The sequence below is a fragment of the Opisthorchis viverrini genome, assembly GCF_000715545.1.
Source record: "Opisthorchis viverrini unplaced genomic scaffold opera_v5_3, whole genome shotgun sequence".
NCBI classification, from domain to species: domain Eukaryota; kingdom Metazoa; phylum Platyhelminthes; class Trematoda; order Opisthorchiida; family Opisthorchiidae; genus Opisthorchis; species Opisthorchis viverrini.
Window position 1 is genome coordinate 312,358 of NW_008751659.1, and position 27,875 is coordinate 340,232.

The 27,875-nt window shown below is 45.3% G+C and overlaps 1 protein-coding gene across 1 annotated transcript; it reads left to right on the top strand.

Moving 5' to 3' along the window:
* Positions 1-8,038: 8,038 nt before the first annotated feature.
* T265_00286 (hypothetical protein) lies at positions 8,039-26,204 on the top strand (the record flags this gene model as incomplete). The annotated part of the gene is made up of 3 exons (XM_009164031.1): positions 8,039-9,050; positions 15,237-15,821; positions 25,473-26,204. The coding sequence occupies 3 exons, from the start codon at positions 8,094-8,096 to the stop codon at positions 25,611-25,613; spliced, it is 1,683 nt and encodes a 560-aa protein (XP_009162295.1).
* Between the last annotated feature and the right edge of the window lie 1,671 nt (positions 26,205-27,875).

Below are 27,875 nucleotides of genomic sequence, written 5' to 3' on the forward strand. Positions count from 1 at the left end.
ATGATATATGATTGTGAAAGTCAAGATCATGTAACGTCTCCTGGAAGGCACAATCGAGGGAATTTATCGGATGTTGTTGAGTCCGTAGCAAGTTTGGGAGATTGAAATCACCCATAATTAGTATCTTACTTATATACCGGGAAGCCACGAGGCGTAGCTTCTCCATTATGGTGTAATTGTGCAGTTCCTCCGCTGAAGTTGGTCGATAGATCACACCAACAACACAGGCGTTTCCTGCTACCGTCGTTATCGAGCACCACTAGGGATCCGATAGTATCAAATCTTCATCAGTTAGCTCTTTGTACAATAGTTGCCTGCTATGGTAAATAGCTACACCACCTACCCGAGAAATGCGATCCCGACGAAGAAGCATCATTCCAGGGATGGCAAGTTCACTATCCGATAAGTGTGGCTGGAACCAAGTCTCGCTGATAGCAATCAAGTTTGGCAAATGCTTTTCACACAATTCAGATATTTCTGGAATCTTGTTCGTCAAGCATTGCGCGTTCGTGTATAAACATTTAATGGTGTTTATTGACAGCAGTGTTGGGCAGTACGCAAGATAATGTGCAGGATGGGCGGTTATAATTGTGCCGACCCTGGCAGTGTCGGCAGCTGGCCGTTTTTCGAAGTTTCACCTACGGCTTCCTCTTCATTAACCTTGGTCTCTTCTGTGGGTATATTGTTCCGCATGCATGTGCTTATCCTTAACTCCCTAGGGAGTAAGCTCCTGTGACGTTGCCATTGTGTTTGGATTAAGCTTAGCATATCACCACGAAGTAGTGTGAGTTTCAGGGGCCTCGGGCCGGTACCCAAATATTTTGGTGATTTCGGAATCCGATAAGTATCAACCATGGCCACGTTTTCAATTTCAAGTGTACTGCATAGAAATTGCAACTGCATGTAGTCGTGCGTGTTTTGCGCTATTTTATCTGACGTTTTGTTGGGTTCCAGAACACCCAAGATGATCAAACTGCGGTCATTTGTATGTTCGTTGGTTGAGTTTGTAGGATGAGGTGAATTTTTGCGCGATCTTCCCGATCACGGTATATCAGCGAAAATTCTTTCACCATTGTCAGCTTCCCCCCTAAGTTGGAACGCCGATAATAGAATGCTCTCCAGGACTTTATCGGTATTAACGGAAACTCTGAGAAGTCTTGGCTTACCGTTATGTGGCGAATTCGGTGGTCGACTTAATCGTGTTAAGGAAACTGGTTCGATAGGTTTTAACTTCATTTTAGCGCGAAGTTTGAACCACTCCTCCAGTTCGCGCTTGTGCCTCACTTGTAATAACGTATCGCAAGGTTCTATGACATTAGTGCAAATAACACTAAGTCCAGATGATGCTTTCCTGTTATTACTGAGCGACATAGTTTTGGATTCAATGGCCTTTTTTGACGTTACTACATCGGTTTGCAACAGAGGTATGGAGTTCTTTGCTAATTCAACATGCCCCACTCCCCCCACCGGCCCAGACTCACGTGGTTGTAACAGCTCTTTGATATGTTTTAGTTGTTTCTCTAATGAGCGCAATCTAATCTCCAATAGGTCATTCCTTTTGCTGATGTCATTTGTGTTCGCATTTTGGCTGCCGTTATTCAAGATGTTATCTCGACAAGTGACACAGATAAGATACTGAAGGATGACTGGCATCATTAACCATCTGCACCGTTGCATCAGTTAATGTTCTATCACAACGGGCGGGCACATGCAGTTTACAAAACAACATTGAACTGAGGGCCTATTGAGACTCACCGGGTCAGAACAGGTCACACATGGGTCGCATTGAATTTTTTTGTTATCGTGCGCGCTGTCGACGCCTTCGTTAATGTTGATGCTATAGAACGGGTGACGCGTTTGGACATGTTTGGACTTGTGTGTAGGGCAGGTTAGCTAGTGAAATTACGAGCGTGTGGCGTGTATGTGCGGTTTTGCGTCTACACTCGCACTAGCGTGTGTGTTAGCCGGTTAGCAGAAGTTGTGAAAGCAGTCAACTCGGAAGGCCAGTGATTATCGATCCGCAACGAAGAGGGATTCAATGATGAAACTTGCGCGGACAGATTTCTCGATAGCGCCCGTAAATCTTCACCGATCTTTGCAGAACTTGTTTCAAAGGATAGAACTCGTCGCGGGCGACCGTTTCGTGTAGGCAACGTGGAGTATCTTCGAAGATTGCGGGTAGTTGTGCGCGTCTATGTGGAATCCGTGACGTGAGCCAGATCCCAGCTGCGACTGGCAGGATTTCAGAAGTTATACAGATCAATTTAGCTTGCGGAGAGCAAGCGATTGATATGCAGATCAACGGTGTAGGATAGAATAGATCCAAGAAAACTGTTCCAAAGGCGGAGCGCCAGAAAATGCAGCCGCACGGTAGTGTTGGCGTGTGTGTGGGGACACTTTTGTATTATTATGCTGGAGTGGGAGTTTAATTCAGATCGTGAGCTAAAGCGTCTCTACTTGATTGGTGTAGCAACGATATTTTTCTCAGCTTAGTTCTCAGCCTTAATTCCCAAACTGGCGTTCACGTCAAAACAACCACCAAAGGCGCAAAAGATATATTGATGCCCAAAACGAAGTCAAGAACAATTGTATAGCGCTTCATATATATGTAGCGTAAGCGGTAATAATTTTCTGCGAATTCTGACGCGTTTTGAATGCGTCATTGGCAAACGGCATTCGGCCAATATTGGGCTATGATTGGCTGTTGGATCCGGAATTTCGACCAGTCACACCTCGGCTTGATTCCGAACCGGCAAGCGTCCCGAAATTTTGGCCAATCGTGCGTGGGAGGGGCTTCTCGGCCGTAGCAGCACCTTTCTGCAATCGGTTAATCGGGGTCAGTGTTGAATTCCGCCTAACAGTTGGATATCCGTTGATAGTAGTCTCTGTGTTGTTCGTTTAGCAGCATCTGTGAGGTAGTCTAGAGGACGTAATAATCATCGAACCTTGTCTATAGTAATTACGGCTCAACTGACTGTAGCTCTGAATCTGCCAATTGTCCTTAAGGACAATTTCTATGACGCTCTAGGCGCCTTTCTTCAGCAGGCTAAAAGCTCAGATATCGTTGTGGTAGCTGGTGATATGAAATCCCAGGTAGGTAGACTAAGCTGGGGCCTGATTGGGGGATCGTCTTGGTTTGGTTACGAGACGCATGGACAACGGAGACCGATTACTGCAGATGTGTGCCGATCCCAGACTGTTCCTTTACAGCACGAATTTCCGAGACAGCATAAATCACTCGACAAAGTGGTGCCCATCCAGAAACCAGCACAGAATCTAAGTAGACCACATCACTGTCAGTTATCGGTGGCGGGGGTCGATCACCACCTGCAGCTCCTTCTGATACAGCAGCGCGGAATCCGACCATGCACTTGTACGCCGCTGCCTTTCATTGCGCTTTTCAGGTGTGTGCAAAACGCGCACACCTCGCTTCTCCACTGGGAAGTTAGTGGACCAGAAGTCAAAAGAAACTGTCGGAACCAGCTCCTCAGATGCCTGCCGGGAGGTACGATGTCGGATATAAACGGGCACTTGGGAAAGATATCCAAAACGCTACTCAAAGCCGGAACGTTTATTTGCGGTACAACCCAGCCAACCTCGTCCAAGCATTGGATCTCTTATAGGACTGTGTCTTTGCTGGAGACCTGGGTCGTTAGGTGTCAGACAATTATACTTTGCTATCTAAGCCCTCGGGCCAGACCAGCCCTCTGTATCCAAATGGGTCAGACCATTAAGTCATTAGCACTGGAAAGGATTCCTGAGGGGGACTCTAGCAATCGCTGCTTCGGTGTCCAGACTTTGAGTCAGAGGCTAGGGGAACGGTCCCCGACCGAAACACTACCTTCTCCCAATGCCTTGTGGGTCAGACTTTTGATTCAAAGGCTAAATGTAGGGTAAACCAAACCCCATCTTTTGTCTGGGTAACCGGGAAATATCACTTGACCATACAGGTCTTCGTTGACTGACCCCTCACACATCCTCCAACCAAGCATCGGTGTTGAACGCTGATGTCATACTGTGGATGATGATGATTATGATTATGACTATGATGACGCTGATGATGGTTTATCTAATCGGTTTAGCTGCCAGTTATCTGTCTCTTCGTTCCTAAGATTCTGCCTGGTAAAGTGGTAGTGGCCGGGCTATTGTAGTCGATCCTGCTGGATGTTCACCGCGATTAAATTGTCTGCTGCGCAACCAAATACCCGTTACTAATACGTTGACGCCGTCCAAAATCAACGACGCTTCTGAGGCATCGGTGGTCAAAAGCGTGAAGACGCTTTACACACTGTTCGCAGAGGCCATGTATTGCAGCATACAACAACACAACTCTTATTATAGATTGGGACACGCGACCCTTAAGACCCAGTGATATTCTTTTTTTGACGTCATAAGTGACGCGGATTAGCAAACATGGTTTGAGACTCTGAATTCGCGCACAAACTTCATCGGAGCTAATACAACTACCGAGGCATGTAAAGTTTTCCAGTCTTCAGTGATTGTCCTTGAATTGTAAGGGATACGTTCAGAAGCATGACTTTGCACTTTGTAGGCGCAAGGCGCATGCCAAAAGATGGTATAACGGTGTTCAGTCTGCTCAGGGTTCGTGCTTCATTTTGGTCTTCAAAAGATACGGGTGATGTTGTCTAACTATTCCGGATCGACAAGAATCGACCAGCACTTATTTGAACACCGGGGCTTTTGAAGGCCGTTCGCCTCATTATTTCATCACGGAAGAATTCGAACAAGAATGGAGTGGACATCCTTGTTGGCAACAGTTTAAGGAAGCTTTTGGAGAGCTCACCATACACTCACATCCAGAAGTATGTGGGATGCCCTGTCGAGCAAGTGTAGTTAACAGCACTGATCGGTCGACAGAATCAAACGTACCATTGAACTCAAGGAATACCAAGATTGTGGGTCGTCTGTACATGTGACGTTGCTCTAACACCTGACGGAGTGTGAAGTTGTGGTCAACACAACCTCTACCCGGCCGAAATCCCGCTTGATTCTCACGAGTCAAAGCTTCGCGTGCCACCGTAAGACGACGAAGAATCAGTGACGCCAGGAGCTTTGTCACAACAGGCGTCAAACTAACGTCTGTGGTTTCTACATTTACTGCGAGTACCGCTTTTGAAAATGGGCACTACTTTCGATTTACCCCAGTTGTCTGGGGCGGTCTCCTTCTCCCAGATAGACCCAAACAGGCTAGGCAGGCACTGGTTAAGGAATCCACCGCCATATTTGCAAAGAGCAGGTGGAAGGTCGTCGGGACCATCAGCGCGATGACGCCTGAGAATAGATGTACACTGGAACATTTTTGAGGTTGAAGGCGTCCCCATATTCACATCCCATCTTCCTGTTGGAGACCAGGATTCTTGATTGGAGGCAGCAGGTTGGCAACTGAACTGCTGTTCGAATTGCTGTGCCTAGGGATGCAAACGTTCTGCCTTGCTGGATTTCGGGGAGCCTTTTCGTTCACTGATGATTTCGTCGACAAGAGGCTTCCGAGCACCATTCGAAACAACTTTCGAACATTTTAAACATTTTTATCATCTTCCGTTTCTTTGGCTTTCAGGTCCACCAAGCTACTCGGTCTGCACGGACACTCATTTTCACACGGGATCGGATGATGCACCGGGTGAAGTTGTGGTGGCGGCCAGGGAGCGTCTGTAGCCGGGTATCCAGCCAAGACACGGTCGTATCAGAGATCCAGTGCTTGTATGAGGTTGGCTGGGTTGTAGCGCTGATTCTGGAAGTTTTTATTTCTGGATCCACTAGATTGTCAGTGGCTAAGCGAGGTTTGTACGTTCGGCGTAGACCTGAAGAGCAACAGCGTGCGAGTGCGTAGTCGAGGTCCACGCCGGTATTCCGGAAGGAGCGGCAGGCGGATTGACCCTCGCCTTTTTTTACTGACTTCGATGTAGTCTATTTCGATTCGGGCCTTATTCGTCTATTGGCACCGCCTGGTCGAATGGTCTCCGCTTTTCTGGAAATTGCTAATGCCAGGAAACACTCTTATCGGCAGACATGTGAAGCAGACGATCCCTGTTGCCCGTGAGTCTCGTGTCCAATCCAGGACGACCACCCAATCGGGACTCAGCAGCTCATAGTCTATGCACCTGGGCGTTCATGTGGCCATCAATCACAACAGTATCCGAGCTTTTAGGCTGTCATGAAAGTGCACGTATATCGTCGTAGAAACTGTCTTTGCAGATTCAGAGCTTCAGTCAGTTGGGGATATGCAGACATAACAAACAGGATACGAAGGACCACACTTTCTCTAAATTCTGTCACAGAGGCTGCCAAACGAACCTCGCAGAGGCGAATACAACGGGTATCTACACAAGCAGGGATGCTTCCGCTCGCTAGCTGTATACAATTGCCACCCCAGCATAACCAGCTGCAGCGGCCTCTGCATCACAAGAGGTGCGCAGCCGGAACCTGAAAGAGAGCTAAGGAACAGTGAGTTCAATCACGGGATTTGCACCCTACATCCTTGTTTCTGACAGACAGCATACAACAATGCAGAGATAATCCAGTGTACAGCATGAGCCTCCTGTTGTCCTGCTTGCTCCAGTGTGCGGTCATTAAAGGCAGCTAGGTAGACAGGCTTTCAGGGGTTTGGAAACAGATTTTGAAGTGTTTATGGCCATTACTGAAGTCGGATGTGCAGAAGCTGCAACTGAGTGTGATTCGCGGTGAGCAAAACGGTCAGTCCTAGTGCTAGAACCTACTGGTAGAGTGTACCACGTTGGGTGGGGTAGTGTAGAAGAATCGTTCAGTCGTGGAACCCTTTCGGTGCCTGTCATACCACCTGAAGGAAGCACGGGGGCTGGGATACTGCCAGGTCGCCCAAGCCTACACAGGGGCAGTTAAGGGGCAGATGTCGGGTTCTAGCCACGGAATAGAAAAAAATAAATAAATCGTTCAGGTGTGGCACCCTTCCGGTGCCTAGCTGCCATGCCACACGAAGGAGGCACAGGGGCTGGGATACTGCCAGGTCACCCAAGCCTAGACAGGGGATGTCTAGTGGCAGAGGTCGGGTTCGAACCACGGACCTTCCGGTCAGTAAATTCGCGCTCTAACCACTGAGTCACCCCGCTCCCGGTAGGGTATATGAAAGAAACTCAAAAGTGTAAGAAGGGAGACGTGAGCAATAGCATGTTTTCACTTACTCGCTCTAATGTATGCAGCAAGTAGGGTGACCAGGCTGGTGACACCACGCGACAGTCCTTGGGGCGTAAGAGTGTTGTCAGTTGTAAGTGTCATGGTTGTACATGGGCTGGGATACTGCCAGGGTGCTCAGACCTAAACAGGAGGACGATCAGAGTCCTCAACCAAATCCTTTGGCTCAAAAGCCCGACTGCAAGGCAGCTGTGTTTGGCGGGAAGTGCAAATGAATTACCACTTTTATAGAACAAGTCGCTACACATTTTCAAACCCTCAACCTGGAGAGCCAGGAGACTGTGTTGGTCAGACCTCTAACCATTGACCAGTCTTGTATGAAAGACTCTGACATGGCTGACTGACTGACTACATGACCTAGTATAGCTCAATCGGTTACGGAGGCACGCAAGCCATCACACCACCGTAAAGGTTGACTGAGAAGTTCCTTGAACTCGACGCGCACAATGATGAGTTGGATGACGGTTGTGAAAGGGCCAAAGAAACCATGTCTGCAGACCTCTACACTATCTGCCAGAGCTCCCTCACACACTGGTGCCGTCGTTGTCCCATCGCTGCGACCTGAGTTTCTGGATCACCTCATAGAAATCGGCTAGTCTGATTCTTTTTTTGAGGCGTTCATTTTGAATTACTCCAACTTATCAATATTAGCCCTCCTTTCGGCAACGAAACATCGGCGTCAACACTGGTGTTCCTCTATGATGATAATGATGGTTTGCCGCTCGGGGTCTTCAGGGTAGTTTCTCACCTCCAGAAAGAACCAATCTAAGTTCTGTGAGTGTTATTTCACTGTTCCTCGTTCTTGGAGGTTGTTTGATATCCATGCATTTATTACCGTTCTTTTCAGCTTATTGAATTCCTGACATGATTGGATTGTGTGACCAGGTTCTGATGCAAACACCACTATGAACAGTTTTCGACTGGAGCGAATACCTCTCCCGGAATTTTCCACTTACCTCATATATACGGCATTATCTCTGATCGGTTCAGTCCTGCGACTATCGTACGTCGTTCTTCAGACTGGTCTTCGTCCGAATTTGTCGAATGAGACCACGGTTGCTTTCACAGCCACGATCAGCTCCCTCTGTGTCGAGGACACATGGTTCTTTTGGAGTTGTATAAACTTTGCCTATTGTTTGCTCATTTGTGCTGGGCGTGAGTTACAGCATCTTTTCTTTGGAGAACTTCGTGAATCAGAAAATACAAACATTCGGGAGAATTTCTCCAACTTCATATTTTATAAGGTTGTGTTTGTTTACGGTATATTGAATGTTGATGCATTGCACGAACTACTTCTGTGGGCCGGGTGGTTTTCTATTCTTGGTTTCCTTCATCTCTTGACCGGTCTCGCCAAAGACCGGTTGGAATACATTGTACAATCTTCGAATCATTTTGTGCCACCACTTCGAATTCTGTGCCTTTTGTTCTGCATCCTCGTTTCGGGAAATCTGTTGACGGCTATATCTGTGGCTTTTGGAGCTCGCTACTCACTAAACTTGATGTGTTTCATGTTGGCCGAGGTGTTCCAATTGGTTGTAAAGACCCTGTACATCGTCGTCTGGTACGCCATTCACTTATACTCGGAAGCAGCGGCAGCCCAACGGACCAGTATGGGTGAATTCTACCATAAATCTCTTTCAGTTTACCATGCCGACATGTTATTCTCATCTGTTTCCGATCTGGGCGATGTTCTACACAACGTGCATTTGTTGTGTTGGAATGGCATTCGGGTCAATATGTCTGCCATTATTGTTGGAATGCATTTGCAACATTTATATCATAAACTTTCTAAGCGAATTCGTCATCACAAGCATTATCAGAAATTGATTCACATGCTTGACTCTCAGTCCATACGAGCAAGTGTGAGTTCCTCTATTTCCTCTACCATTTGCCCATTCCCTTATTAATTTTCATCTATACAGTGCATTGCGTTTAATTAACCAGTGTAGCTAGCTACTTCCGATGCACTATTTTGGTTGTTCGTAGATTCTGATCTCACTGCTGCAGGCAACTACTATTGTGCGTGATCGACTTAATCCAGATTAATTGAATTAGTCGTTTTAGATATCTGATCCTCAGGTCCCAACTGCAAGGATCGATCAGCACGATGTGTTTCGTCGGTAAACCTGATTAGAGGAAGATCTTATCTCCATCCAATCTCATTAAGGCTTTCTTGACGACCAGCACAACTAATGCACCTTAGTAGGCGATGCCAAACACTCTTCCATGATGAATAGACCCCTTTTACCACATGTTATTTTCACAAATGAGAACCCGTTTGCAGTGAAACCATGTACAGCACAAGGCATCTTGTTGCAATGATACAACGAGTTAGTTAGGAACTCGTTCACTAGGCCAGAGATAGCATCAGACGGGCGACAGCTTTACCTGGATCGACTGGCCGCCTGAGTGGATGACCCACCATCCAAGAGTCATAAGCATGATGCCTCACATACAGCTCAAAACTAATGCGAACACAGGCATGTCGCGTACACGTGTGTTGTCAGGCCGTCGTTGGTCTAATACACAATACTGTTTACGTTTGTTTAGATACTAGGGTTGTATGGGTCAAGCGCTTAGCGAATCCTACTGGAATATCTAAAATGTGGACGTAGAATTTCGTCGACGATGTTTCGATTTGGGATGCCGCTAGGCTCGGACGACGGTCTGCTTAGCGTAAGTGGCGTATACAGCCGTCTGGGAGTTTTCTCACTTTCCTTCTCAATGTGATTGTGTTATTGGCGATGGCACTAGCAATCTCTAGTGAGGTTATTGGCGTATTTTGACCTTTTGGGGTATAACGCTTCCGTAGCCGAATTAATCAATGGTCTCCAAAATTTTACCGGAATTTCTATGTTTCCGTTGATATATGTCCCGCTTTCTGAGTTCCTCCCGGTTGCTTAGTGGCAACTAGAAGTTGCGGTGTATTAATTCTAGTTCGTAACTGCCTTCCAAATATCGATCCCACTAGCGTCTGTAGTTGTTGATGGTTCGTTCATAAGGTGAACCATCCCGTTTGCCTTTGGATTGTAGGGTACTGTCTTAGGGTGCTTGATGGGATTGTCTATTCCTTGTCTATTCCTTGTCTATTCTTGTCTATTCCTTGATTTGTCATTGCGGATATACTCCGGTGTTTCAAAACTAGCGAGTTGCTAACGGGACCACATATTCAAAACACATAATGTACTCTGTTCTCCGGTGTAAAGGCAGGTGGAAACCAATATAATTTTTATGCCCGGAACTTGGGCGAAAAGTCCTATGATGTTGACTGCAATCTTTAACAACGGTCGCGCACAGAGTACGCGGTAGGTTGGACTGAACTTGTAGTGTTTCAACACTCTTGTTCGTATGTTGGTAAGGGGAAAATTCTGGGATCACTTGGGATTTCATGAGTATGATTTCAGTGTGACTTATATGAGCAGAAGTGATATTCTATGAAGCCAGGTACGACCCTTACGCATAAGACATCCGTCTCCTAATGACATTGCAAAACACTAATATAACCGAAGAAATGTTCTTCAAGCTGCCAGGTACAATTAATCACTCACAGCTGTAAGAACTTTCTTGACTTATGTTATCTAGAGTTCGGAATTTGAAATTTGCTTTCATTTCGAGTTCACTTAACTTAAAATTTTCACCTCAGCTGTTTAGTCGTGGTCGAGAGAGCACACGAGTCACTTGATAGTCTGTTCCAGCTCAGTGAACGAAGGAACGACAACCTATGCTACCTGAGCTACCATCATTAACCTCATTTGCAAACTAATGAGTACTGTCGGCTTTGTGTAAGTAAAGACATGAGGCTTGACCGTTGTGCGAATTAGTGTCTAACTAAATATAAATGCCACTTTGCGGACCCACATATATACAAGTGTCCCCTTTTTTCTTGCTAGTTAATTTCTCTGTTTTGGGAGGCAAATATTATTGCTCTCACCTGACTCTGTTGTATCTGTGATAAAGCTGCCCCATGGACCACATCGCGTGCACTACCAGATGTGAAGGTAGATTCATTAAATCTAGTAGCAGTGGATGCAGAAGCAATCATGAACTGAATGGCTGAATAGGCATCTTTTTGTTTAGAACTTCAGCTTGTGTGATGGATCAAAAATAGTATCAGCGTTTTAGGTGTTATGGGTAGTACGACCATAGACCGAGATTCATTGACGTTTCCAGGCCATGGAAATTCGAGAATTGCACGCATGCTATCTGTGAGTGGTTGGGCTTCAGCCTTTCAGACGGTATCAATCAATTTTTGGGACCATAACGTGGCAGTTTCGAGTACTCAGCCTTAAAACCAAGTTTTCTTAACCGACTCAATACAGTATCTAGATTTTTCGGTGATCATCGCCATAGGTTTTGCAACATTTCAAATCCATAAGGACGAGCTTAGTGAAGTCCTATGCCGTTGGGTCGCTGCTGAGAGATTTGTTGACAATGCTCGTCCGGTGTAATTAAAGCTTTCAGATTTTCCGAACCATCAACGGGAGGCTTGAGAAAGCGCATATCCAAAGTGTGTGTCCGTTCTGGAGAAAAATCCTCACCCCCTTTAATTTTCACCACGAACTCAGTGGTCGTCGGAAAAAGGATTTTCCAAATGACCGTTTGTTTGTCCAGTACAGACAAGTCATTACACAATCGAATATTGCCGTCCTTTCTCAAATCAACAGCCAGTGAGTGCGCTATTTTGGAACACCGTTTAGGTTCATTGTTATGACGTTTTTGGCAGGGCTTTGAAACAGCCTCATACTTGGCTAAGGGCAGTGACACGCGTGGAATTACCTTAGCTTGCTGCCAGAGGGAAGGCTCACTGTTCTTGATATCCGCACTTTATGTTCTGTCATCCAGTTCAAGCTTGATCTAACTGAACTCCAGTAATTGCTCAGATGTAACACCCTTGCGGCGCCTAGCTCCGCGAAGGAAGCACGAGGGCCGAGATACTACCAGGCTGCCCAAGCCTACACACGAGCTGTCGAGATTCTGGGGCTGGTTTCGAATCACAGACCTTCCGTTCAGTAAATTCACGCTCCAACCACTGGGTTATCTCGAGCTCACTCCGTAAGCGCGCTGGATTGTTGGAGGAGCTTCCAAAAATAACTATTTTTGGATAGTCGCGTGTGAAAACAGTTCAGTATGATTGCCACTGGACAATCAATTCCATTCGCAAAGTAATAGTTTAGTCAGAATGCACTGTCCTTATTTCAAGTAGTCAAAGCTTCGGTTCAGAAACGGTACTTGTGGAAGGTTAGATTTTTACGTAAAATAGACCAGACATGGATGAGGCATTGATTAGGTAGGAGTAAACAACTAGGTATTGCGGGCGGTGACTGTTGTATTTGATGTGTCAATACAGAGCTGTTAGTGGGTTTTTCATTGGTAGATCGAGAGGGGAAGTTATGTATTGAAAGCGACAACTTCGACGCATGCGCGCGACCAAACAAGGCGTTCCCATTTATCATATAACCAGCACCGAATACCCTATGTGTTGCATATGTCCGTACCGATACCAGACAACAGGTGATGTCATAGTATATCTGATAGCAGAGGATTCTGACGGATTAATTTAGAGTGCTCATGCCCATCAGATATGGCTTGAGCCAGATCACACGCAGGTCAACTGGCCCTCCTAAAGGCATTCTTTCGGAATGCCGTTTACTATTTCTTGCAGTAGAGACACTTCATTGACTTTTTTGGCAGAGTTTGTTATGCTCACAGGGGCGATCTGAATATTTGAGCCACCATGCCTTCGGGCGCTTCTTGGATCGCTTGAAAAGTGTGGTCATTCCATGTACTTGTTCGTTTGTGTGTCTGCCAGAAATGCACACATTGTCCTTCAGCGTCTTTTGCTTTGATATGTTCAACGCGTGGACGAGACGCATTCATCCACAGCCCAGCCTATAAGTGGGCTAGTCGCTTGCTTTCACGTTTTATCTACCGCCACCTCTAAATATTTGTGAATGGCTCTTTCCAGTCACCCCACTTGTCACTTGTTTGCATCCTCGTTGGGTCATTCTGAAACTGGTATCGAGGCCAATGACAACAGAAGTCCTGCTCTCAAATGGAGCCCAGTGGTAGTAAAGGAACGTATAATGAGTGCAATGCAACCTAATTCAACGGTTCAACGAATCGGGCAGCATCAATTAGATGACCGCTTTTCGTAGATCGACTGAGTGTTTGAGCAGGGGACATCAGTGGTTACACAGATGCGGGCACCGGCTCACACGCTAACAGTACCAAAAAAGAAGAATGCAAACATGTCACATAGGGATGTGACCGAGTGGTCGTTAGTAGCATATTCAGGCCCTCCTGTACTGCTTATAGGTGAACGGGCTTGACCCCCGTGTCACCTAGGAACCAATGCATCCGAGCATAATCGACAGTATGCCAAAACACTGGAATAAGGTCACTATAGGTGAAAACTGAAGTGACTCGAAGTTCTTGTCTACTATATTTTAAATAGAAATTATAATGGCAAGACCAAATGACCCTGAGTAGAATGTAGTTGGGCTATTTTCCGACAGAAAATTCCCATAATTCTAGGTGTTATTAACAGCTTAATTTGATTTCTCAGTAGGGTTGCATATCCTAGTGTTGCTGTGTTTTATCTCGATTAGGTTGAGAGCTGCCCATTCATGACGGATTCCATGAAACAGTAGCCGTACGTGTTCTGGCACAGTACTCATCTTCACTGGAGTGGGTATTTCCCTCCGTTAAATTAAAGATGTGCTATTCTATTCATTCATCTCCATTCTGTGTTACCGCTGGTAATTTTTCTGCTTTTAACCAGTTTGATATTCACCATTCCTGCAAAGGGTCGCTGACTATCAGTCAAGCCTCCCCTTGTAAACTACTGTTAGAAAGAGCGAAGTGCATTCTTCACAGTCAGTGGGTTCCACACATTTTTTCTTCTGAGCGTGGAAAATCTAGAAGTTTTGTATTCTGAAGACTGCGCTCATTTCACATTGATTGCATTCACATTTAGGCTGTGCTGCCAATCTGAATCCGTAAAACGTAGGACAACAGTGCGTCTGGCCTCGTTTTTGTTTTGTCGGAACTGCAGTCCGTGGGCATTTGTTTTGCTGTTCATGAACCACAATCGTTCGGGTGATTTATGGCGAGGCGTCAATAACTGCCACAGGAGCTTTTGTCACAGACAACTATTGGGTCGGATCCATGTGTGTTATTGGGCTTCCACTTGTCAGCTGCGAGTGCACTCTCCGATCGCCTTTTTGTTCTTTTGGTATTTCATTGCAGTAAGTGAATTATGAACAGCAATGAAATCGGGAAATTAGTTGTAACATGACGAGAGGTACATGTGGTTGAATCCGTGTGTCTAACCAGCAGTGGACCAACAATGATTTGTCCCATTTTACGGCGCATAATGATCCAGATGGTGATGAAGTAACAGGTTGTAATCGATCAAGTTCTGATAGTTGTGATTCCGAAAATCCAATGCGACTATAAATGTCGAGGGACATTGTCCGGGAATCCTGACTCTTGTAGCGTTATCTGTTCAGTGGTACGTTCATTATTCTGTCACCCTCATCATTACCGTGTATTTGTTTACACTTATCGCGCTATGAATTGAGATCTCAAGTTTTCGGTAACAGCAGTCCCGATAGTTTTTTTTTTGAAATTAAAAGTAGAAACGGAATGATACAGTAAAATTCATTTCACCTCCAGGATAAGCTCCAGATTGCGATACCCTTTGCAGCATCTACCCGTCTAGGGTGACCGTTTTTGATGGACCCCGTCAACAGTCGTCCTGGAGTAATCCTGCAGTACTGAACAACCATTTCGCGAGGAAAACTATAACGTATCCTTGTGACTTTAGTGATCTGGTTGCTGTCGGATGTTTTGCACATCTCCATTTGGTCCAGTGCTTTTCTCGTGCAGAAAACAGAACACAGTGTACCAAATGAATTGAGCACCTTCAATGGCAGCTTGGTACCAAATGTATTCTTATTTTGGGTGGGCATTCGTCAAGTCCTCTGTCCAGTAGTTGCCTGATGTAGTGCACTAGTAATTACATTTTACTTCGTTTGTACCTTTAGAAGCCGGATCAGGACTGTGTCGTATGTTGGGAGAAGTTGACGTGTTCACGACAACTGCCGTGTGGGCACATTTTCCACTTAGGCTGCCTACACATCTGGATCGAGCGAAGCGCAGACTGTCCGATCTGTCGCACACCACTTGATGCCAGTCGCTGGGTCCTACCTTCCAACTCCAAACTGGGCTCGTTGACATCAAATACTCGGCCAGCGAAACTTTCCGATGTGGTTCGCCTTCCATCCACACTTGCAGGAACTTGTAATCCAGTCGATGCCAACTCTGAAAACATGTATTTGACAGAAAATGCGGTAGAGTCTAGCTCACGTGATCTCACAGAGCATGCGTGTGGAGCATCTGAAGAGTGTTTTGGGCCGAATTCATTTGGAGTGGTATTTGAGAACTCATTCTTCCGACAAGATAAAGACCTTGGCTCGAATCCTCATTCATTGTCGGCTCTGGTGAGCATAAACAGTTTTCTGAACCTTTGTAACGAACCACTGCGGAGTCCAGGGTCAAACTCGCAACTGCTTTCATCCCTGAGACCGAGTCTTTCTACTGGTTTTGAGACTACGCCGAAGATGGAGTTGGTGAGTGGTCATTTGTTACGTTATGTCTCCTGCATAGTTTTGCAATGTTCATTTTCTATTCTGTGTTCTCTGGCGTTGCTGTCCATATTCGGATGGAGATATATCTTCGAAAGGTTCGACCATAGTTTGGACTGCTACCTCAAGACTCGCAGTCCTTTCACACCCCGCCTCATACCTGCACACACTTGCCTAACCGGACACATGCAAACAAGATGGCTCAAGTGGTTAGAGCGCGAATTTACTGACCGAAAGGTCTGTGGTTCGAACCCGACCTCTATCTCTCGACTTCCCCTGTCTAGACTTGGGCAACCTGGCAGTATCCCAGCCCTCTTGCTTCCTTTGAGTGGCATGGCAGTTAGACACCGAAAGAGTGTTACTGCTGAACGACTTTTTTAAACGAATCTATCCATGCATACTGTTTCTCCCCAATCGGTATCTTATTATCCCGTGTCACCGGCCCTGATTCGAGCCACACATCCTTGTTAGAATTTTGCCAAATCTGTCGCGGTTTACACACGGTCGTTTTTCCGGCTCAGGCTACGGGTCAGTTAGAGTATCTACGGTCCGCTATCCACTAGAGCACTCGAACAATCAGATCATCATTTTCACCTGCTATTGGTATCCTGCATTTATCTCTTGTCAAGACAACAATATTGGGGTTGAGATGTTCTCTGAAATACAAAATTTCGTCAAGGTTTGTCACACAGCTTCCGTTGCCATTTGCAAAATACACCCTGTTGCGGTATTTTCAGCCATTGTCTAAGCACTTTTGTACATCGCTTTAGGTTGATAATATCAACGACATTTCCAGAGTCCTCTCTGTTCTGGTTAGTTGGCAATGCCTCCAACTCATTTTGTGACAGCAAATCGAAGTTTTCGGGTGAATTTGCAGTGTATGTTCACGTCCTTTTCATAAGCTTTATTTTAACTTCGTTTTATGGTCGGTCGTTCTGTGAATCCTCTCCGATCAATCGTGAATTAAACACACCGTTTGGCAAACTGCACTCCATTTAACCTGGCCCATCGACCTTTTAGGCAAGTATCAGATAGCGAACACTCCCAATCTTTCCTTCGCTTGACTCAACGTTATTGTCCCTTCTTATAGCGTGGCCTATTAGCCCGTTGGCCTAGCCAATCAATTCAGTCAACTTATCAGCCATAAACCGTGTACCGTAAGCACATTGGTTCAGCTGCCACAGTTTCGATCACCGGGCATTAGGAGAGTGTGGCATGTGCAGCCGAGCCTTCGAGGTGATGGCATATCTGGTTAGTTCGGGATCAGGGTAGCTCTGATTCATGAATGCCACCAACTGCGCGATCGAGCCATTGGCCTCAACATTACTAGTCCTGCTTTTCCACCAGACCCTGCGCGTAAAGGCCACGTCTGATCCATAAAGCAGTATGAATCGCAGTCTTCCCTTGACGGTCAAACTGACGTCATTTCGACGCCATACGTGCCAGAAGTTGGCAAAAGCTGTCTTGGAGCTCCCGATCCGGAAAGTAACCTCATCTCTAGTCAGTGCACCGGAACTTATACAACTGTCTAGGTAAACAAATTTATCCACAACTTCGGTTGGCTCGTATGCGAGCATGAGGTTCGGGTTTGGTCCCACCTAGTCTTGTATCAGCACTTTATAGTTTGCAGGTGTGAAGTGCATGCCAAACCTTGCGGCAGAGTTATTTAGGTCATTTGAAATGGTTTGCATTTGGGACGTATCTGAACCAAGGAGAGCAATATCGTCTGCATACTCTGTAGGGGAATGTCCGGGGAGCATTTCGACTTCCGAGGTTTCAGAGACAGGGAGAGAAATTTCAAGCAGCACATCAATAACAAAGTTGAAGAAGAACGGTGAGAGAATGCAGGCTTGCCTTACGCCACTGGTCGTGGTGAACTTGTAGCGGTCATTTCCTTGTTCCTTCAGCACACTTCGCTTAATCAGTTTTTTTGGCCATTTGGCCTAGTTTGGTGAATCTACTAATACCTGCAGCATGTGCCATATTTACAACCTTGACACAAGTCAGACAGTGTCTGGTTTCATGCCTCTGTCAAATCCGAAAGGTGCTATGTGAATTCACACTCCATCACAAGGTAGATCATAAATATATGCGCGTGCACATATACAAAAAATGTAACCCATTAGCATGGTGCATCTTAACTGCACGCCACACCAGCTCTTGAGTCTAGCGTCAACAAACTGCCTACGGATAACAAGGAGCAAGTGTGCCGACAGTACTGTCGGCCTCTTCACTGGACCTCACCAAGGACCGAACAAACTGACAAGTCTCTTCACTTTGGTATGCCTCATTTTTTTTACATTGTATTTATATTCATAAGGTGCACCTAACCTTGTAATCTATTCAACGGTAATGCTCAAACCTTATTGGTGTCTCACTCTCTTCTGATATTCGAGCTCAACTTCTGTTAACTAGAGCACTAATGGTTGGTGGGCCCGGCACAAGCTTGACGCATACTCGTACGTGCCCACAGAAGTTCGCATGCAGAGAGGTCATAAGGGATATACATTTGGCGGAGACAGCTCTGATCGCTAGACAGTAATACAGATCGACAGTCAAGAGCAGTTTTCAGATCAAGAAAAACGATCAGCGTGGGAAGTCCTAAAACGTGGCGCTGTTCAAGAACTTGTCTCAAGGGGAAGATATGATCGATGAATCCTCGGCCACGAGCCCATCCCTTCTCGGTAGTCGACCAACCTGCGCAAATTAGTGCCAGATATCACCTTAGTTTCGACGGATACCAGGCTGGTGCCACGCTGGTTTTTTCATGACGTTTTTGCGCGATTTTTGAAGACTTGGATTATGTTCGAAGAACTCCATTCGACTAATAATCTTTTTCGTTCCAAATCTTCTCGCAGAATCGTTCAGCTATAGCACCCTTTCCGTGCCTAACTGCTATGACACAAGAAAGCACGAGGGCTCTCAGGTTGCTGATGTCTAGACAGGGGAAGTTGAGAGGTGGAGGTTGGCTTCGGGCCACGGACCTTCCGGTCAGTAAATTCGCGCCACCACCGAGCCACCTTGTTGAGCTTGAGGATCGATATCTCACGTTGGATTTCGGTTGTTGACGACTGACTGGTGTCGATGTTCCATTCAGCTCACTGGGTTCTTCCAGCGGTTGTGATGGAGGCAAATTTAACTGTTTTTGAAGTACTCAGTTCACCGCTGAAATCGACGATCGAGGGCGTGAATTACCGTTCCGTCTTTTTCGCATTTCGTTCCACTGCCACTTGTCTTCTTTTGACCGGTTGATCGAATCAGTTTAAATAGGGCACGGCTGTTGCCTATAGCGAAAGCATTCATCTCCTGGGCCTTCGAAATCCACCAGCGTTCCCTGTATTCTTGAAGCTCCTGATTTTCCTGTGTTTGGGGGGTCTATGTGCGCCATATTAGTGGCTAGTTTCCGGTGTGGCCTTTCTGGCAGCAATAAGATCTGCTGATCTCGATGATATCCAATGTTCATTTATTCGAGTCGGATTGCTTGGAGAAACAACTCTAAAAGCTGAGAGCACAGCCTATTTCACTCGCTTCCATTCAGCCTCCAAGAAATCTTCGTCATCCGCAAGACTGTGAGCTTTGAGCTGCTTTTTGGCCTAGTCAGCTCGATGATCTTGAGCAACTGAAACGTGTTGAATTTGATGAATGGAACTACTTTGCTTTGGATCACATAATGCCGATGGAAAGTCAAGTGGTAACCCGGCTCGCACAATTCAATGATCAGAGTTATGTTGCGTACCCCAGAAGCAACGACAATCTCTAATTGACGCTCTCCATCGGTCACTGACAGCCACATGGTACAGTTTGGTCCATGACTGTTTTTTGGTTGGTGGCCTCCAAATAACTCGATGTGACTGTTTGTGTTGGAAGTTCATATTGGCCAGGAGCAAACGAAGATCAGCATAAACTGAAGAAGTTGCTCCCAATTATCCGTAGGCCGCTAATCAATTAAATTAACTTAGCTTTGGTTCTTCCGGACTTAGTCGGTCAACTTGAGCATTCACATCACCCGCTGGGATTACAATACCCGTCCTTGTTGCTGATCAAAGCATTCGTGACAAATCTTAATAAAACCCATCCTTTTCACTCTCAGAACTGAAGTCGTTTAGATCGTATGTTGATACGACAAATACCCACCGTTTACCGCGATGACTTCAATTGATCCTAATTGAGCCAGGCAACCGCAAAGACGACTGATTATTAGGATCTAGTCTAGTAAGGAGCTTTCAGCATTGGGGCTGAGTGCAACTCCCACGTCGTAGATAGCACCAATCATTCCATCAATACCACTGAATGTCCGAAGTGTGGAATGTGAAACATCTGATTTCGTCCTAATCGACTTAAGGTGCTCGACCGAAGTGGGGTCCTGCGTGCAACGTACATAGACAAATATGGAAAGCAAGGTTTCTACAAAAGATGGCTGTCGCCCAATTTGAGATAGAGTACGGACATCAAACGCTGCAACGTGAATCGAATCACACGACCATACGGTATCGCAATCATTTCTTACCACAGTTTACTGAAACTGATATGTTGACGTTGCGTTATCTAGGTTTGAGCGCAATAGGGCCACAGTTGCAACAATTCGAGTTTTTCATTCGCCGGTCAGTCGGGATAATGGACCCATTAAGCTACGAAAACATTGGACCGTACGCTCAGCCAAATTTCAGTCACCATAGGATAGGAACATCGATCGTATTGTGTGTTTGTCTTCGACACTGTCAGGTGACGATGCCGAAGTGTCTCCGTTTAATCAATGAGCAGTGGACGAATTTGGTGCATCTGTGTCACAAAGGGGGCATCACTTATGTCATGTTACCATTGTGCAAACAGGAATCAGGCACGTTCTGACTGGCATCGTTTGACGATGACGTTTGCAGTGATCTGCCGAAACCAAATCAAGTGTTCTTGTGTAACAGCATGCTTTCACTTGCGAGTGTCACAAGTTAGAACGCTTGCAGCGGCGAAAAGAAACTGCAAGAATCCAACAAATTTTCGCATGATCATTTTTGAGCAATTTCTTTAAGAATTCTGATCTGCGTGCGAATGGAACAACACGTGTCGAGATAAAAAAACGCTGACATTTTTCATTCAGGCTTTGTAGTGACGTTTAAGAAGCAAAGTAGCTGGGTAGTGTGTAAGGATTTGCAACGTTCACGAAGTCTTTATTTAGACTTTATTTAGAAAAAGAAGCCAACGTAGAGGGTAACTTCGTATCAGTATTTCACGATTCAGGCATATCTACTGATGCTACAAGCTGGATGACAATCACTCTAGCAGTAGCTAAAATCTATTTTTTTTTTGAAATCGCTAGCAGTTCATGTTTATCAGTTGTTCAACACATTTGTGGTTTTTAACACCTGTTTTTTCGTATCGAGTTCGAGCTGTGGATAATGGAGGGCCTCGCCAAAATCATGATATATAATCATATTTTTTGCTACCAGTCGCGTAAGTGAAAGAATAAAAATAAAATTGGTCAGCTGTAGTACCTTTTCGATGCCTAATTACCATGCATGAGGGCCAGGATACTACCAGGTTGCCCAGGGAAAGTCTAGGGGAAGAGGTCGTATTAGGTCCACGAACTTTCCGACCAGTAAATTCCTGCTCTAAAAACTGAACCATCTCGGCCCGTCGCGTAAGTGAACCAATATCTGGTCACAAAAACGGTTGATAGAAGTAACGTATGCATCATTGTAATCAAGCTTGTTCGTGATCATGATGAATGCGTTCGCTTCTTCGCTTACACGTGCAGTCGATCCCGGTTAACTCAAAATGGCGGCTCAGGAGTACGGAAGCCAAAACTGAATCGATTCCCGCTTATTTACGTCATGACTGGGGCATGTGTGTGATTGTCTTCAACCACTGATTTTTTCCTTTTTGGGATCCCCATTCAGGGAGACGGAGATGATCAGCGCAGCTGAGTTTGTTGTTAATGGCCTCTGTACATTTCTGCCAATTCATTGCTTGACCTTCCCTGGCTCGTTTCCACCGTTCGCGTGGTTGTGCGAAAAGACTGTCTGAGGAAGTCTGTTGATGCAGCCAACGCAACCTTTGGAGGGTGGTCAGTTCTTCGAAAACTACATGACCTACTGGGGCATTATTGGTCTGATGTTCCCACCAGACTCGGGTAGTGCTCCATGATGAAACGCTGAAAGTTTTTGACAATCTTCGCTCACAACGACCGGGTTTCTGACCCATATTACAATATGGAGCGGAGTGCAGTATCATAAGTTCGACAGTTGTCAGATGAACGATGCCGCGGTGCTCCACAGCTGTGACAGTTTGAAAAAGCTGCTCTAGCCCTCACAATCCAGATGGAGATATCGTCTTTTACTAGGACTGATACAATCTCCCAGGTACATAATTTCCCCCACCTCAGTCGCCCCATCCGCAATCCTGAACTTCGGGTTCAAGTCCACTCAACCTCGCACTAGCACTTTACACTCTGCAGGTGTGAAGCGCTTACGAAACTGCGAGGCAGAATTAAACTGTTACAATTACAGTACTATGGAATTAAATCCCAGAAGAGCTACGTCGATATCTGTGAGAGAGCGTCTTGGGTGAATTTCGATCTCAGGCGTCAGATGCCTTGAGTGAGTTTTCCACGGTCATATCAGATTAAAGAGAGACGAAAGCGGACAGCCTTGCCTGACATCATTTGGTAAAGTAAATTCGGGCAAGAGCTTCCTGTACTCCTACATTCGTACACTGACCGGAAGGTCCGTGGTTCGAACCCGATCTCTGCAACTTCCCCTGCCCTGTCTAGGCTTGGGCAACCTGGCAGTATCTAGGCCCTCGTGTTTCCTTCGAGTAGCTTGGCAGCTAGGCACCGGAAGGGTGTTACAGCTGAACCTTTTTTTTACATTCGTACACGATAGTTGGAGAGTTGACCGCATTTGAGCCTTGTATCCGTGTTTCATAGACATGGCATGCATCAATTTAAGGAAGAAATGGGTCTGAGTAAGCTTAGTCTATTTGGCTAGTTTGACGTCGAGTACGGACGTTGAAAGCTGCCATGTAGAAGACACCCCGTGGATTTAGTCATTTGGTTTATTGTTAACGGGTAGCGGAGTCAATAAGGCATATCGGTCAAGTAAGTGACAATCACATGATTCAGCAACATTTGTTTTATAGTGATAAGTGGTTGGGGAGGGATATCGGTAGACAAAGATCCGTGTCAGCGAATGATACTTTCCAGTTGCGCAGGCCGTGGAACGGGTTTTATTTGACGTATTTGACCTTGAGCCACATCAAACGCACAGTAAAGCCTAGTCGTTTTTGACCGTACTGGATAACCCACCAGCGGTCATGGTGATCAATGCAGTACTCAATCCCGGCCGTCACATCAGGATGCATCTATAAGTCGGGGTATGCTGTAAAGATCCTCCATTTTTCGTGAAAGTTACAGAAATTGATGGATTTTGCTTGCGTAGCCTCATGCAAGTTGCGATTGGATCGATCATTCACGCACACATATGCAAACAATGCTGGTCAAATTGAATATGCCGTTGCTTTCAGCTCTCCTTCAAACTTGAAAATTAACCTAGATTCTGAAATATAAACTGTGTGCTCGTGAATTCGATGACAGACGACCATCTCGATTTCCCGCAGCTACTCCCTCGCGACGACGAAATTCCCTTCCGGTTTCCATTCTGAGGTCTCATATGCTCTGACCTGTTCTAGGTGGTTGACTTTCCTTGCATCCTTTAGCAATGGCCTGCAAATATCATGCCACTCGATCCATACATAACCTAATAGGACAATTTAAACTCTCCCAGGATATTTTCAGGACAGCCTACTTATCTGCAACAATGTGACATATTCGAGACCTGGTGGTAATTTTTCACTAGCAATTGATCTATTTTCAAGAGTAAGCGAAACAGTTAACGTAGGCTCGAGGTGATCTTGGCTCACTATTCATGATACAAATTACGTTTAGGTGTGGGTCGATCTTGTTGACTCTGGTTTTCACGGTTGACTTTATCTTTAGTTTTTAGTTAGGATTACCTGGACTATTTAAATCGTTACCGCTGGAGGTAGTCGGATGTGGAAGTATACTAATTTCACTTTCGGATCAGCGCTTTTATACAGGCGACAAACAACTGTCTTCTGGTTTCTTGGCATAACACTACTCATGAGGTTGCTGAGCACTCTTAGACAAGACCACTACCGGCTTCGTCCTTGTGGGCCATCAAGTAGACGTGGTTCCCGCGTTCCCACCTACCTAGTCTTCCTCTTGAACGCAGGTTTTGTTAACGAGGGGCTCACTGAATTTCCCGTTTATATTTCCCAACCGGATTTGTTGCATGAAGGCCGCACCATGTATTCGATGTTTCAACTAGATCCAAGTATATTGTAGCAAACTCTTCTGATTTCATTTGCGCTCAGCCCGGTGAGTGGAATATCTCATTCTATTTCAAAGTCGTACACATTCCTATCGTACGAAACATTGCAAAGGGTTGTCTTGAGCAGCTGAGAATAAGTTTACTTTCGTTGTGTTCATCCTGTTCGTGGGCCGTGTCCGAACAAACAACAATGCACTTACTTGAGCAAACAGACATCTTTTCGTCGGTTGTGCTGATGATTCTCAGCCTCCTCCAGTTTCAAAACTAGGACCGCGTCATTTGACATTGAGACACAATGATGTTTTCACAATTTATCGTACGAGATTAACGCATACCGGCTCTCATCTGTGTCACCAGCAGAGTTAGAGCGTGCGAAGTGTCTGGTGCAGCGCGTCTGAACTCGGCGTCGTAGTAGTAGTCAATAAAACGGGAACTCCAATCCGAGCTAGATTGATGATGACTAAATAGAGAATCTCAGTGAAGTCTTTCTCATGTAAGTGAAGCCATCGATGCAGAAAAGTCGAGTAGCACCATACAGCCGTTCCCTCTTATTAGAGATCATCGTCACTGCACATCTCACGAACTCGCCACCTCCCGGCCAATAGTTGAGAAATATGCAAAACTTGATAAGGGATGTGCTTGAGTCATTTAGGATATAGCGCCACTCATCCGTTATAAAATCTATATCACGTGTTCACCTGACTGGCTCATCGAGTGACGCCCTCAAGTGAAAGGTTCACCCACCTTGTGAATTACTTTTCCTTTCGAATTAATAGTTCGTTAATGTTTTAGAGCGGTGCGAAAACACGGTCATCTAGTTCCATAAAAGTAATCAAAGTGATATCCCAAAGGTTCTCGAAATCGCCCCAAGAGTACGTGCTGTCAGGACCAAGGTCAATTACCTGCAGGAATATACGACATGGAGCAAACTTAATAATGTGATAAACGATATCATCAATGTTCGCACCCACCCGCCGCTCCTCTGTAGGTCGGCCCCAGAACTCAACATTCGGAGTTTCCTAATAATGGAGGTTGTAGTCCCATGTTTTTCATCCGGATAGTTACCATTGTATCTAGAGGAAACAAACTACATCTTGCCTCAGCTAGGCCTCCATATTTTACCATGGAATGCATTTTATAGTTTCTCACTATGCTTCCCTTGTCTCCTAACCCTATCTTACATGGTGCACCGCGCAATCTACTCTTAGCTGTCATTTTTTCGTCAGTTGGTCTACGCAGTTCGCACGATCTCGTGAAAAGTACTGTTGAACAAGCGCATTTTCCACATTTTTAGGGTTCATCCATGGCTACCGACTTTCAGGTGTTTTACACTTCACCTGAACGTCGAAAACAATCACTGGAACAGCGGAAGCAGAATCTCCTACAACGAGCAAGGCTGAAATTCTCTTCCTGGGAACAGCCAATTGATTTTTGACTATCCACTTGCACCTTTCCCCGTTCTTTTCCCATTTTTTAAGCATGACAAACCACTTTTGAACGATTATTGTAACCCGTTTTTCTGGTAACGAGTTGTAGAGTTCCCAAAGCGCCTTACAGTTTTTCATTTTTTTTATCGCTTCTTCCATGCGAACTACCAATTCTGAACCTTTGATTTATACTGTACTTGGCTCGTTTAACAGCAATGCTTCGCAACGCTTCCTACACAACTATGCTGCTCTACATCATATCAGGTTGCGAGGCACCGACATAAAATATTTTCAATGGTCTTGCCCAAATGATTTAACGCTATCCTTTTGTCCAGTTGTGGGAGGTCCAAAGAGGCACAGATTCATTTATACTAATGAGTTTATGCAAGGAGTTATTTAGGAGTAGGCCGTATGAATGTCTAGCTTCAGGAGTTTAGTGTCGATTTGTGGACTATCCGGAGTCCAAATCTGCGGTATATCATTATGAATATTTGCCGTTTCAAATATCTCGTTTGACCAGTCATCAGCGGCAGTTGGTTGCCGTCTGAAGAAATATTTCACATTACTTGCAACTAGCACAATCTTAGAGACAGTATTCGATCAATGCCTTGTAGTACAGTCTCGCGTGGATAGAAGCTGGTCAAGGGAGTCGATCGATTAAACAACACTTCCTTGAACACGTAATACTTTCTACGACATCAATATGCGGTGATTAGTGCATATAAATAGGGCATTCAGCAATTTGTCAGGACAGTGGTAGGTCGGATGCTTTTACGGATTGGTGGCAAGCACAGCGGACAGATGAACAGTGAATCAGCTGAATGGTTTCTAGTCAGTAGTGATAATATGTTTCTGTAACTGCATTTGAAATGTGACCCCTGAAGATCCTATTCAAATCAGACACTGTACAAGTGGTCATGCCTCAACCTATCTGTCGTTGAGCCCAAAAATGTCCATCGTGCGTTGGAGAAGTGGTGGCAACACCCTCACTTCATTTATCAGATACCTAGTGTTCGGCCCCCGACAGGGCCCAGGATATGCACTGATGCTGGACTCTGACAAGAGGTAAACTCAACTCCAGTCCTTCCCCCTTTGTTATAGACTCACGGGAATAGTCGTGCCAGAACGCGAGTAGGACTGTTCAAACGGAAGTGATATGAACGTGAATTCTGCAAATCTGTGGAAGATATGGTGTCAACACCACTTACTTACACGGTACGTGCCGTCTAACAGTAGATTGAATTCAGACGAGTTTAAAATGCAGGATATATAGTTACTGAGTGAAATTCGTCTTGGTAATCATGACTCAGTGCTCTTCTACAAAGTGTCTGCTTTGTGCACCAGGAAACCTGGACATATCATGAATGCATCAGTTAACTACATGAATGGCTTAGAAGTGAAGGCAATTCTACCAACAGGGGTTGAATTGGTTTTAATTTGGTGGTATGCACAACATCGCAATAGTTTTTTTCGGAATTATTTGGTGAATTCTTTGAATGATTAGCTTGGAGAATGTAGCGATTTCGCAGCTCTATCACTCCACTTGATTCGTCAATTTTCGAAAGTCACGTCTGGTAGAATTAACGGACATTCCGTGGGCTGGTATCACGATAACCTTTGTGAAAACTGGCGAGAAGTAAAACGATTATTTCAAAATAAAACTTGGTATTGGCTATGTCCTGTGCCTAACAAATCACAATTCCCTAGTCTTTTAATGTCATGTGCCGTAAAACATTTTTGGTTGCTAGTGACTGATCAACGTGTGGACAGCAGTGTTTTGTTTGGCTTTTTAGAGATTCCCTTTAATTCATCATTTTGTTCTTGACTGTTTTGGCATCAGGTATCCTAAACGGTATTTTGCGTTCCAGAATACAGTTGTTCTAATGGAATACATCCCTTTCTGAACCTGAGGCATTTCCAGTTTTGTGTTAACTATTCGGTGCGTCTTCAAAATCCGACTCCATCGGTCACAGCTTTGTTCTGAATACCAGACAAACAATTGCATGTATTTCATAGCTTCATAAGGTTAGGTACAACGATATATAAATACAGTTTTGTGGAATGAGCGTGTACGCAGTTTGACCAGAACTAGGTGGTCGAAGATTTAGTGGATAACTGAGCATCACAACCTAGTCAAGAAACAACCGGGAGAAAGAGTGGTCATTCAGTTGTGAAACACTTGAAATCAAGTCTTTCTGGAATAAAAAAGAATTCTCGTCGCTTTGGTGAATTGCGTTCACCAGAGTGAGTAATCACGTGAACAAAATGGA